At 27.7% G+C, this 13,702-nt stretch overlaps 1 protein-coding gene across 1 annotated transcript in view; it reads left to right on the forward strand.

Moving 5' to 3' along the window:
- The window catches only part of nrv3 (nervana 3), a 34,194-nt gene extending 23,078 nt beyond the window's left edge, over positions 1-11,116 (forward strand). The window contains exons 3-6 of the mRNA XM_067287222.1: positions 3,280-3,399; positions 8,833-8,996; positions 9,104-9,220; positions 9,428-11,116. Of these exons, the coding sequence (XP_067143323.1) occupies positions 3,280-3,399; positions 8,833-8,996; positions 9,104-9,220; positions 9,428-9,667 (641 nt within the window). The 3' untranslated portion in view covers positions 9,668-11,116. The remainder of the gene's footprint in view (positions 1-3,279; positions 3,400-8,832; positions 8,997-9,103; positions 9,221-9,427) is intronic.
- The last annotated feature ends 2,586 nt before the right edge of the window (positions 11,117-13,702 follow it).

Genomic DNA, 13,702 nt, shown 5'->3' on the forward strand with positions numbered 1-13,702 from the left:
CATCAGGTTTGTTGAATTGGATTCTAAAGAATACTCCCTCTCGTACCAGTCATGTCAAGATTGTTCCCTTGCAATGCCCTGTCTACAGTTTGTCAGTCTACTCCAGGCCTGGCCAACCCGCAGCCCGCGGGCTGCATGTGGCCCGTCACGTTAAATTGTGTGGCCTGCTAAGCAATGTTATATATCTATTAAAACTTTTGTTTTCCTGTTGTGTGTATACCAAAACAATTAAATAAATGAAAATTTGCATGTGTCATTGTTATAATGCACAAGTGCGAGTACAAATTCTTGGTATAACAATAAAATCTTATTCATTTTGTATTTGTTTTACTTTTTAAAAGCATGTTTGCCTAAATTGTGGCCCACTGTAATTTTACGCGTGATCAAAGTGGCCTGCAAAACAATTTGGGTTGGCCAGGCCTGGTCTACTCAGTCTTTAAAAATCACTGAAATTATTCACAAACTATATAAAAGTTTTTCTATACACTATTGAAATTTTGTTTCTTTCAAATCCATTGTACATCAGCAATATTTTGGATGGCATTTTAAACTTTGAAGCTTTTTCTATAAATTCTTAAGTTTAGCATTACTTTCATAAGTAAAAAAAAGAGAAATAGGTAAGTCTCAAGCCATTATTCTTTAGATCAGGGATGGGCAACCCATGGCCCTCGGGCCGCATGTGTCCCGCATTAATACTTTTTGCGGCCCACGTCACATAAAATATGAATAAATATATCAGTTTCCCAGCTTAAGGAAGTATGCAGCAAAAATTCAAACATTATTTTCAATAACTTATGTGCGTGAATAGTTTTTGAATTTGAATTTAGTAAAAATTAAAACAAGAAACTGGCTAACAGACACATTGAAACTAATTTAAATCTAGCAGTAAATAATATTTAATCAAATATTTTCAATATACAGTATTATGTTTATATCAGTTTCAGTAGCTAAATTAAGTATACCTATGATAATTTATAATTATATGTGAATAAATAAATGTGATTTACTGGCATTTTTTTTTTCTATTCTCTTTTATGCAGCCCACATCAGTTCAAAAGTTTTGAAATGTGACCCTTACATAGAAAAACGTTGTTAACCCCCACTTTAGATAATAAGTCTTAAAGGAATCCATAATGCATTTGTCCATTGATCACAAAGTTATTTTAGAGAAAAATACCTTAATTTTTATCATGGAAATTACATAGTATGGATAGTCAGAGGCATTATGAAACATTCATAAAAATTTGAAGAAAAAGTTTTTAAAAACACAGTATTTTTTAATTTTCCATATAAAAATAGTTTTTAAACATGTATGTTGTCACCTAAACTTTATTAATTTCCAGATAATAAAGGAATTCCTTTCCTTTTTTCAGTAAAAGGCTGTAAAAAAATATTTACTTTTTTTTACAGCCTTTTGGATTTTTAAAATACACAAGCAAAGGCTTAAGTTCATAGTTGCCAGTTGCATTACCACAAAGAAAAAAAGCATTAAAATTCACATTCCTGATCAATTAATAGCAAATAGTCTTAATCAAGTTAGTTAATAGCAAATGTTTTTAAATAAAGAAATATTTGTGTTTATCTAATGTTTTTTTTAATTTCTTTGTATTATTTATAAGCACATTAAACAATTATCTAATGTTTAAATATGATTTAGACACTTAAGTATTTCTATAAATAGTTTAACAATAATTTTGTATAATTTCAGCTTTGTTCAGATGCAGATTTATTTTCCTCCTTGGAAATGTTCTAGAAGACACTTTTTTTCTTACAGAACTGTCTTCTTTCATCATAACTGAACACTTGAGCATTTTAACTAGCTATTTTTTTTTCTAATATCATGTTTAATTCAATTATAGCTTGAATATCTTCACTTCATATTTGCCCTGAAGTTTTAACTTGTGCAAGTTTGATCTCTTGAAATGTAAACACTTTGTTGTCAGAAAACCTCTTGTACATTCAGGTTCAAATTTTTCTGTCAAGTCTTCAAATAAACAGCTAGCATTCTCTTGAATTACCAATAAGTTGAGAGACACAGTCATGTATTTGCTGTGCTCAATCCATAGTTTTTCATCTCATGCAATAATGATAGTTAAAAAAAATCTTACTCATTAAAACAAAGTTGTTCTGTTCCCCTTAACATCTACAATTCTTTTCTAATTTGACTATCACTCAATCAGTTTAGGCCATAATGGAAATATTGTCACTTGTTTCTCACCCCTCTGCTCTTTAAGTCCAACTTTTTTAAACTAAAATTTCAGCATCAGCACTAATATTTTGCTTTCAATCCATGCTGATTAGATTTTAAAAAATATTTTTGAAATCAGTAAATGTGGATCTATGCTTAATTAATGACACCTATGTAAAACACTGGACTTGATTGTTCACCCTTACAGCCATCTGGTTGACATCTGCAAAAGATTGATTAGGGGGTGTGCTTATCAAGCACACATTCCTTATAAATTAATAGCAAATAGGCTTAATCAAGTTAATTAATAGCAAATGTTTCTAAATCAAGAAATATTTGTGTTTATCTAATGTTTTTTTTTTTTTTTATTTCTTTGTATCATAAGCACAAGAATACAATTAACTGATGTTTAAATGTCATTTAGACACTTAAGTATTTATATAAATAGTTTAAAAATAGTTTTGTATAATTTAGATTATGCAAATCTTGGACAAATCTTCAGCAGCTTCTGCATTTATTGATGGTATTAATAAAATATATTTGAAAACAAATTTAGATAAATTTTAAAGATTTTTTTTCTTTATTTCATTAAGATGAAATAATACTATAAGTATAAATTAGTACAAATTTTTGAAATGAATTTAAATGAAATTTTATGACATAATTGATATCAAAAATAATTATATCAATAGAAATATTAGCTGCCATATTTTATTTGAAATAGGATGTAATTCAGATTTAAACAGATTGAAAAATAACTTTTTCCTAATCTTAAAGCAGAAATTTTCACTTTGCTTTATTCCTTCTAGTTTTAACATACTTTTTTGTAATTTTTTTTATTTCACAACTTAAAAAAAATTTTTACTTTATAAGAAATGTTTCCATGAAATATGAAAATATTTCAATTCTATAATCTGTTTAAAATGTTATTGCTTTGAATGATAGGCATTTAATTTTATGCAATGAGGATTTTGGTAGAAATCCATTATCACAAAAATATTATGAAAGATCTCTTAAAATACTTTGTATGATTAATGTTTTAGTTCTTTAAATAAAAATTTAAGCTAATTTATCAATTAATTTTATTATAGGATTAGGCTTTCGTCCACGTCCACCTGAAGATAACATAGATAGCACTTTGATATGGTTTAATGCAGATAAACAAGATACAATTGATCACTGGGTGAAGAATTTAGAAGAATTTCTGAAACGTATGTAAAGATATCAATTTATGCAATAATAATAGATTAAATATCTGTTTGAGTTAGAAATAATTATTATACATGATGGTACAAATCATTTGTACCATTTGAAAATTCTATGGTTGGTAAGCTAGACCTTCTGTATATAAGTTTCAAAATATCCTTCTCTCTTTTTTCTAGCAAATCCTTTAACATTGGAGTTCCAATTATGCTTATCCTGAAAAAGGCCATTTAAGATAACTGAAAATGTCAGTTCACTTGATTTAAAGGATTTGCTAGAAAAAAAGAGGTATTTTGAAACACATTTGAAAATATCAGTGATTTGAGCATGCTCAATTTACTGATCAAAATTTTTAGGATTTTTGAGGAAACTTGCTCCCCTTCATTTAAAAGGGGTGTACAAGTGGTTTGTGTTACCTTTATGTATTAACATTGTATCTGTAAACTGATTGCTTCCTGCAGATATTCAGATAGTGACTGATTTAACTTAAAATCTGAGATATAAGTTAACATTTCACTTACAAATGTTTTATTTAAATTATATTTATTTAATATATAAAGTAATAGTAAAAAAAACTATTATAAAGTTGTTATTATTATAAACAAAAAATGTTTATTTTTACTATATTAAAATGACTAAAAGCATCATTCCTATGTTTTGGATTAGAATACAAAAAATGAATTTTCTAAATTTTTAATTACTTTGTTTGCTGTGAAATATTGAATAAAATCTATAGCATGAATAAGATGGAAGAATTTATGCCAAGAATTAAAAATGAAATTGGAAATTTAAATTATTTTAATTATAAGCAATAACAAACTTTAGGTTAAGTTTTCAGTTATCACTTCTAAACCTAAAATGAGTCAATACTCAACATGACTGTGCAGCTTTCATCCCAATTTTGTGAACATTTCTATATTTTTGGATTAGAAAAATTATATGGATTTCTATAAATAAAAATACCACTCTTATAAGAATAATCACCACCAGTTCATTGTAGTAATGAAAATAAGTTTTATAATGTTGTGTATATTTAGTAAGTTAGAGTAATTTAAGTGCAAAATTGAAAATTTTGATGTATTATCTAGTAAATAGAATTTTTTTTTTAATTTTGTAAAATTTATTGTGAATTAATATGAAAATTACCATCTGGATGAATTTTACAAAATCGAAAATATTTTAAAAGAATTCATCACAGATAGTTGGTGTGAAATATGGCCATATGGAAGAAAAGTAAGATGATGTCTGTCTCCACTCTGATTTTTAAAAAAAAATAATTTTTACTGGTGAAATATGTTTTAAGGGAATTTAAAAATTTTTGGAAACCATGAAGCCAAAAAGAAAAGATTCATGTTTTGAAATGCATTCCATGATGAAATGAATAAAATGGTTACTGTTTCGACAGACTGTCTCCAATTGTAATACAGTACTTTTAAATAAATGGAATTTATTGGTATGAATATAATTTGATTACCAATTTTGGATTCCTTAATTTGAGGGGGAGAAGATGCATTTATGGCTATTGCTAATCTTCAAAAAATTGTCCAGTTAAAGAAAGTCAGACATCAGAAACTATTGACAAACTATTTCTACTAATGGATGTCAAAAATGTTTTTATTTATACCTAATATAGGTAAACAAATTTATGTATTCAATATGATCATAATTAAAAAAGAAATTTACATTTCACAACAGAGTAAATGTTGCAGTAAATTTTCAGCAATGTTCTCCAAGTTTTGATGATTGCTTGATTAATAGACTCCTAAAAGTAAAAAAAAAATGACTAAAATAAAATTTCTGTAGATATTTACCAAAATCGACTGACTTTTGTTGTATATGATAAAACAATCTGCTTAGTTTATTTGTTTATTCAAAAACAATTGTGCCAAACAATTTCAGCATAGTTTGAGCTTCATCATGACAGGTCACAACTTTGCTGGTATTTAGCATTACTGAACAATCGGTGCATCGGTGTGTCAGTTTAAATTTGTCTGTACAAATTTATTGAAATTGAAGAATATTTTAATCAGCCTCAAATATAGGTTGAGGGTAATTTTTTTTTGCTTCTTTAAAACTGGGGATACATTGATTAATATTTAGGCCAATACAGTAGTATCTTTAGAAATGTGTTTAACTGCATTCATAGTTTCACTCTACTAAATTTTTATCATTGACAAAACTGAATTAGAGAAATTACCATTTAGCATTTGTTGTTTAAGTTTTCACTTAGAAATTTTTACTGAAGATTTGTAGAAATACCATATAGTACAAGGGATACCAGTACATTTGTTAATGCATATAAAAATTGTTTTGAAAGAAAATCTTTTACTAATGATTGGTTGAAATTAATAACGTTTTTAATCTAATAATAATGTTACTTTACTTATAAACTGAAATAATTAATATAGTAGTATTAGCAAGGTTGTGGCCAAAGTTTTCATCTCTAAAATGTGAATGTCAAACGAAGAGCATCGCTATCTTGTAAGCAACGTTCATGTTTTAGAGATGAAAACTTCGGCCACAACATTGCTATTATCAAAGTAGTAATTATTACAGCAAATAAAAATGCCAAAATAATTAAGATCAAATGCTTTAAAATTAAAATTTAGCCAGTCAGTTCTCTTATTGGATTCCACATTAGCATAAAAAAAAATAAATACAAAAGCAATAAAATTTCATTTCCTTTTTACTTAGTTTAAATTCCAGAAACAATATAGCTGACAGCAGTGACCTTTCATTTTAGGTTACTTTATCCATTAGAAAGAAATATTTTAAAAAATACATGCCTTTTTTATAAAAAGATTTACATCTTTAAAAAAATTTTATAAAAACTTCATTTACATAAAAATAGCTTTAGAAAAGGTTAATGCCATTGTTACTTCTGGGACTGAAACTGAATAAAAGGAAGGTTGAATTTTATGGATTTTTGTCTTAATTTTCTAATAGTGATGAAAATTCTTCTTTTGAAGATTTAATTAATACATATTTTATTCTTAACAGCTTAAGTTAAAACCTCTTGCTTACTGTTGGAATACGCTAAGATCTAAAGTTTAACATTTTTTTTTCTATAATAAAAAGAAAAATTGAATGCAGACAAAATAATTAAACTAATAAAATGTTTTCTAAATTTTCTTAGTTATAACTTGTTTATCCAAGATACTGTTAGTTATTACTATTATAATAAACTCAAAAATGTTCATTTATTTATTTGTTACATTATGATGAATCTACATGCATTTAATTGAAATAAAATAATAATTTCAATTATTAAAATATAAATGTTTGGTATATTGATATAGTAAAATAGAAAAATCATTTTAAAAAATATAGATAATCAAGGAAATTAGCATAGATGTTTAAAATGCTAGACATTTTTTAAGACTTAAAGCACAAGATGTGACCAGAACACAAAACAAATTTTAATATCTAAAATTTGTCCATGGTTTTTAGAATAACATGCATGCTTACTTGAATTAAAAAAAATTTATCAAATAAAGATGTTTGCACTTAAGAGTTGTGAATCTTTGTATGGAGGATTTTCCCATATTCTTGAAACATGGTAGAGTGAAACCAGAAATAGTGTTGTACAGGGGACATCTCCAATTTTCAAACTGTGTTGTATGAAGAATACCTGTATTTAATTATTAAAAAATGATGACTGCCAATAAAACTACTATAATTATGATCTGATAATTTTTGATATTTTCAGAAAAATACTTAATAAATTGTTAAAGCATTAAACTACTACTAACTACTAATTGAATACTGTGTTTGTTTTATTCAATGCAAATTTAGCATATTTGTATTGAATTAAAAATGCATTTATATATAGAAAATTTTATATTACTAGATTTGATAATTTATTTTCCAGTATATTTTTCTTATACCTGACTACTGTTGTTTTAAAATTGTATTACATTTTAATTCAGAATAAAATTTAAATAGTAAGAATTATATTACGCAGTTTCAACAAAAACGCTATTTAAAAAATAATCTCACGAAACTTCACGAATGGCTGTAAATAATAGTTTTCGCAACACAATTAAAAAAATAATTTTTTTATGCGGTCAACAGGGACCGCATAAAAAAAGTCTCACATAGAAAATAACTCAAAACCGTACGAAATAGAATTTATTGACAACAGATGTCAGCACTTGACTGCATCGTCTGGTCTATCGTCTGTTTTACATATTTTTGTCCAGGTGGTGTTTTGTTGACTTAAAAAGTAAATTATTTCATTTTTCGCATATTCATGCAATAATATTACTATAATAAGTGCATTTATGCTATAATAAGTTTATTTAGCTATAATAAGTCAACGTGAGACATGACGAATCGCACGAGACTAGTCGCCAACTATACCGCACAAATTAAAAATTTTATGCATTACTAGATTTGATAATTTATTTTCCAGTATATTTTTCTTATACCTGACTACTGTTGTTTTAAAATTGTATTACATTTTAATTCAGAATAAAATTTAAATAGTAAGAATTATATTACAAGTTTCAACAAAAACAGTATTTTGTTTTGTTTTTTTTCTAGTTTAATTTAATTTTTAATTGATGATAATAAAATTAGCACTTTTTCAAAGACCATTGACATGAATATCTAATTTAATCATATTTATTACAGCAAATATAGATGTAATAATGATGTTTGTTAACTGTAAAATATCTATTTTATTTATAGATCATTATAGTATTAGTTGTAGGGTTCAGGATTACAAGATTCTATAAGTAAAACATTAATTGTAACATTATTGTAATTTAATCATAAAATATCAATAATGAACATAAGACAGTCATTTTATAGTAAAACTTGTCTTGCTTGGCATTAAAATATGCATAATAGTACATTGCATAATTTGAGTTTCAACTGTTTTTACTAATTAAATATGATCTATGTATAATAAATTTAAATTGTTTCCACCCTGTGGGCACTAAGAGGGCCTCTAGTTTTAGCAAGCCTATTATGCATTCAGCAGTCCCACAATATGGTAGCCAGGCAGTGAGGGACAAGGTCTGACATATCTGGACTTGACCACCCCAGAAAAATTCCCAGTGTTTTTCAACCCTTAGATTCTATCCTGGGTCCCTCCAGAATGGTAGACTGCCACCTTAGCTTCTCATCTATCCAGCCATCACTTAGTAATAGTTTAAGTTAATCAATAAAATTTGAATGTAAATTTTTCAAATAATTTTAAAAACGAATATTTTTTTAGTATTTAAACATTTGTTTATAAGTGTAAATAATAATCTAAAAACAAGTCTCCAACTGTATTTGAAATAATGCATTTAATACGTTAACTTAATGGTTAGAGTAAAAATTAAGATTAAAGCATTATGGCTATAATGTTTGAATAAAAAATGAAATAATAATAGTTTTCTAAAAATGTAAATTTAAAATACAGTATATTTTAAATTTTCCAAATTTTACAGCATATAAATCACAACGCAATGTAAGCAGCTGCAGCATAGACCAAGGACCAGGAGATGACAAAACTTGTTATTTCTCTATTGACAAAATCAATGATAAGTGTTCCACAAGCAGTGGTTATGGCTATCCTGCTCGTACACCATGTGTCCTTATTAAGTTGAATAGGGTTAGTCTTGTAAAAGCTTAAAAAATTAAATCTTCAATAAATTACTAATTATTATAAAATATAATTGTAATTAAATGATTCTTCAGCTAATAAATGTTTTTTTATAGATTTATAATTGGGTTCCAGAGCCATATAAAAATGCTTCAGACTTGCCATCTGGAATACCTGAAGATATAAAAATGATTTATTCACCAGATTATGTATGGATTTCATGTATAGGAGAGGTAACCGATATTTATTATGAAATACATTATATGAATTAAATTGAATATAATCTTTAATTTTATTAACATTGTTATAGCATTTTCATGTTTATGAAAATTATACCAAATTATAAATATTAATGCAATTTTTAGATCTTTAATGTCTAAGATTTTTAAAATTTTTAATAATTTAAAGCATGTAACTGATAAAACTTTATTTTTATACAGAATGCAGCAGACAAAGATAATATTGGTGACGTTGAGTATCTACCTGAACAGGGTATTTCAGTAAAATTCTTCCCGTTCAAGAATCAAAAGGAATATCTTTCTCCATTTGTTTTCGTTCGCTTCAAGGATATAGCAAAAAATGTTTTAGTGAATATTGAATGTAAAGCTTGGGCTAAAAACATCAAATATGATAGAGGAGATCGTTTAGGAAGTGTACATTTTGAATTATTGGTGGATTAGAATTTATTATAAACAGTGTCATTCATCTGCTTAGTTGATTTGCCAGCTTCACCTTTGTCTTTTTTCTCTTGTTCTTGTTGTATGGTCATTTTTTATATGGAGACAAAATAGCTTTAATTCGTCGTCTTCCATATTTAGATATTTCAAATTTGGATAATGTTTCTAATTTCCATAAATGTTTTCTGTTAAGTCTTTTAATCAGGACATATATTTAAAATCAAAATGATCAAATATATAATGTACAGATTATTTAGAGTAGCTTAAAAATCAAACTAGCATGTTTAAGAATTATTATTTTTGTTGCTCAGATATAAACTGGAGTATTGTTCCAGTCTGTACTGGTATTTTATCACCAAAAAGGTGCTGCATTTAATCATTTGCTCAGATAGAGCAGATGTGCGATAATCATCTGACCTTCAGTCACAAGAAACAATCCAGTCAAATATATTTAAAGGAGGTCAGATAATTCTAAGCACAATTTTTACAGGTGGGCATTCTTCCACAAAATAATGATCTGCCAGAAAAATAGTGTTCAGGATTAAATGTATTGTGAAATCAGTTCTGTATTATCAAAAAAGTTATTATTAAAGCCACAAAAATTGAAATCCAGATATATTCTGAAATATTTAGAAGTTGTTCCATTAGTGTTTTTGTGTAAAATTTCTGTGAAATAGCAAAATAATAGATTTTAATGGAAAAATGAGAATTTCTATTAGTTATAGTCTGATCTGAAGAGATACAAAAGTGTTACTTTATCTGCAGGTTTGTAGCCAAATTGTCCCTGCCAATGTAAAGAGATGGCTATCCGTTTAGGGGCCATGTAATATATATATATAGAAATATATAAAATAAAAAAATATATATATATAAATAAAAATATATATTATATATATAAAAATAAGACAAAAAAAGATTCCTTACTTTAGATAAAATAGAATGTAAAGATGTGATTATTATAAATTTCTGTTAATCTTTGATGTTAAAGTTTTAGTTTTTAAAGCCTTTCAGGCAAATATAATCAACTGTGCTTCCCCAGATGATCAACAGTATTAGTCGGAATATAGGGACTTGGATAAAAATCAGCAGAGTACTTCACAAGACATCTGCAATCTCCAAGCTTTTACAAAAAGGTGAAATTGGCCAGATCTATATATTTATCATAAATACCATTTTGATTTTCTTCCCTTTCTACTGTTAAGAAGCCTGGCAAACAATAGTCTAGAGGACAAACTATGCACAAAGTTAGGGTTAGATGGAAAGCTTTGTGTTCAAAGATCATCAGAATATTCATCAGATCTATGTTATATTACAAAGCTTTGCTATATAACAGTGCTGTTTCATGGCCAAAAGACATTAGTCCTCACCATGTGGGGAATACGCACTGTTTAATAGTATATTTGGACAATTGTTGGTTGTAGTGAGAGTATGAATAAAAAAGAAAATATGGAATGGATTACTTTCTTTTAAGATTTAATTTTCACAGTTACAAAAGTGGATTTTGATTGTTTATAAATTATTCTTTACCTATAATAAATGTTTTATGAAATTTGACAAATCCATAAATAAAATAATTTACTGTATGAGTTGTTAGGATGCATTTTCTGTCACTAGGTAAGTGATTCATAAAAATTACAAAATTAATGTACTTTTTTTAAATTTTATTCGTCAAAGAATTTTTTGAATTTTAAACTAAATATTTGTTTTTATTACTAAAATGGAGTAATTACGATCAAATTAAATCGTAAAGAATTACTGACTTTTCTCCTACGGATTTTGACTGTTAGATTCGAAAAATAAATTATTTTAATCAATTAGTGTTAGAATAATAATCTTTTTATATAATTAAATTCTGGTATGTGGAAGTGCCCTTATAAATCAGTGTAATTGAAATCAAAATCATGAAAAGTAAGACAGTGGTACAGAAAGATCGAATTGTTTCTTTTAAAAGTACTTTAATGAGTACATTGTCATGATGATGGTATTTGAATTAGGACTTTATGAAAATGAGAACAAAATTGAATTTATAATAAAATAATTATTTAAATAGCTTTCTGCTCGATCTGATTTTTATCATTGAAATATATTTTAAATTTCATAATCAAAACTATAATTGTAACTTTAAAAAAAAAATACTACATCTAAATAATCAGGTTAAAAATTTTTTTTAAATTGGAATAGTAACAGCTATTTCAATAATTTCACCTCTAATTAGCACAATTGCTGTATGGCAAACAAAATTTATCATGAGACGTAGCACATCACGACAGTCTGCCTCCAAATATTTTTGTAGGCGAATCGATTCAATTGTCGATTAAATCAATTTTTATGAAATATGCACAGTACAATAAGACTCCAATGTAGTCTAAGTTGATGCTGCTCAAACTGGTCCGCAACGAGATTTCACTTAAAGTAGTAATTAAAAATTATGAAAGTTTAATAAAACATTTTACAACTACTATATTATTTAAACGGGTCCTAGGGTTGGATTTCGATCGAAACCAATTCGAGAAATTGAAAACTGTCCACACACTTATTTCTCATAATGATTGGAACCGAGTTTTATTTTTTGTAATTATTTTAATTTTTAAACCGGATTGAAAAGAAATGCATTTTAATTCCATTTTATTATTATAATCTAATTTCATAATGTCCACGAGGGATTGGATTGGGAGAACTGATCTGGGTGATGAGGGCACCAGCTTGTCGCTCTGGAAGATCGAATCGGGGTCGACGGAGGGGAGGTTCACGCTTATTCACTTCAGTTTCTCCATCTCCATCCCCGTTGATAACGTTGTGATTTTCAAAAGATGCAAGAATAGTTTTCATGGGTGGATCCGGATGTCTGGGGACCCCCTCGCCATTCGGTCGTCTTGTGGACTTGGCTGACTCTGTGATTGCTATGAAACCCTATGGGGAATAATTATTTTATGGTGATAAATTAATTGGATGGTTCAAGATGACGGATATGGTCAATTCGAATGGTAGTTTGTTTTTTTCCAGTGGAAATCGAAATACAGTTAGCGTTGGATTTTTTTCAATTAAACATTCTTTTGGGCGTTAAGACAGCTCACTTATTTTTCCCCCTTGATCCTCGTGGGTCCATAAAATGAAGGCTGAGACCCAACACATCCTGTAGATACACACACAAATTTGAACAAGCCTAAGGTCCGTGGTCGGAAAACCCCCCAGGACTTTCGGAGAGTGGTCTGTCCGGAAATGTCTGACCCCCGTCCTTCACATCATCCGGCCGACCCTATTTTAGGTTTGGCCGAACTCAAAAAACTTGCAGAAGAGTCTGTGCCCACAGGACGGAAAGGATTTTTAAAATCAGTAAGGTTCTGTAGCTTTGCCGCTGGGAACTTGAAAATGGAATCGCGACTTATTTTCGGTATTTATTTTGTAAACATCCAGGGAAAAAAGCGCATAATCTTAATTTTTACGATTGTTTATTACATTAATATTGGCATCAAATTTATTTTCGAATCATACAAAATTCAATTGATTTTTTTAAAAATAACTATAGTAGCTTGAATTTAATGCGGTAGAAAGCCAGCTTTAAAATCAAGTGATCAGGGAATATTGACATAACCATCTTCGTGACATTTTAACTAGAATATGATTGGGTAAAATATTGTATGCTGGGCTTTGTACAAAACTAGATTTTTTAGAAGTGAGATACCGTTAGCATTTGGAATAAGATCTGTGAGCGTTTCTATTCTGTACAATACTGCTTTGAAAATACATATTGTTCTTTACATACAGGTTCAACTAGGTATATATAGTATATCTCAAAACATGTATTCCACCCGCATAAATTTCGAGATAATTTATTCCCCCTACATTTTCGACCAAAATTCAATATATTTTTCATGTTTACTCAGTTTTCTCCCAAAACCTAATATATATAAATATGGATTGAAGTGTCAATTACAAATTCGAAGTTTGGCGACTACATTTCAATAGCATTGAAGTTGCAGTTGAGAAACATCTCTTGCATTTCAGTACATAATTGCAATTAACACTTCTTTTATTGAC

The sequence above is a fragment of the Centruroides vittatus genome, unplaced genomic scaffold (assembly GCF_030686945.1).
Source record: "Centruroides vittatus isolate TY-2023 unplaced genomic scaffold, ASM3068694v2 scaffold_435, whole genome shotgun sequence".
Lineage (NCBI taxonomy): Eukaryota > Metazoa > Arthropoda > Arachnida > Scorpiones > Buthidae > Centruroides > Centruroides vittatus.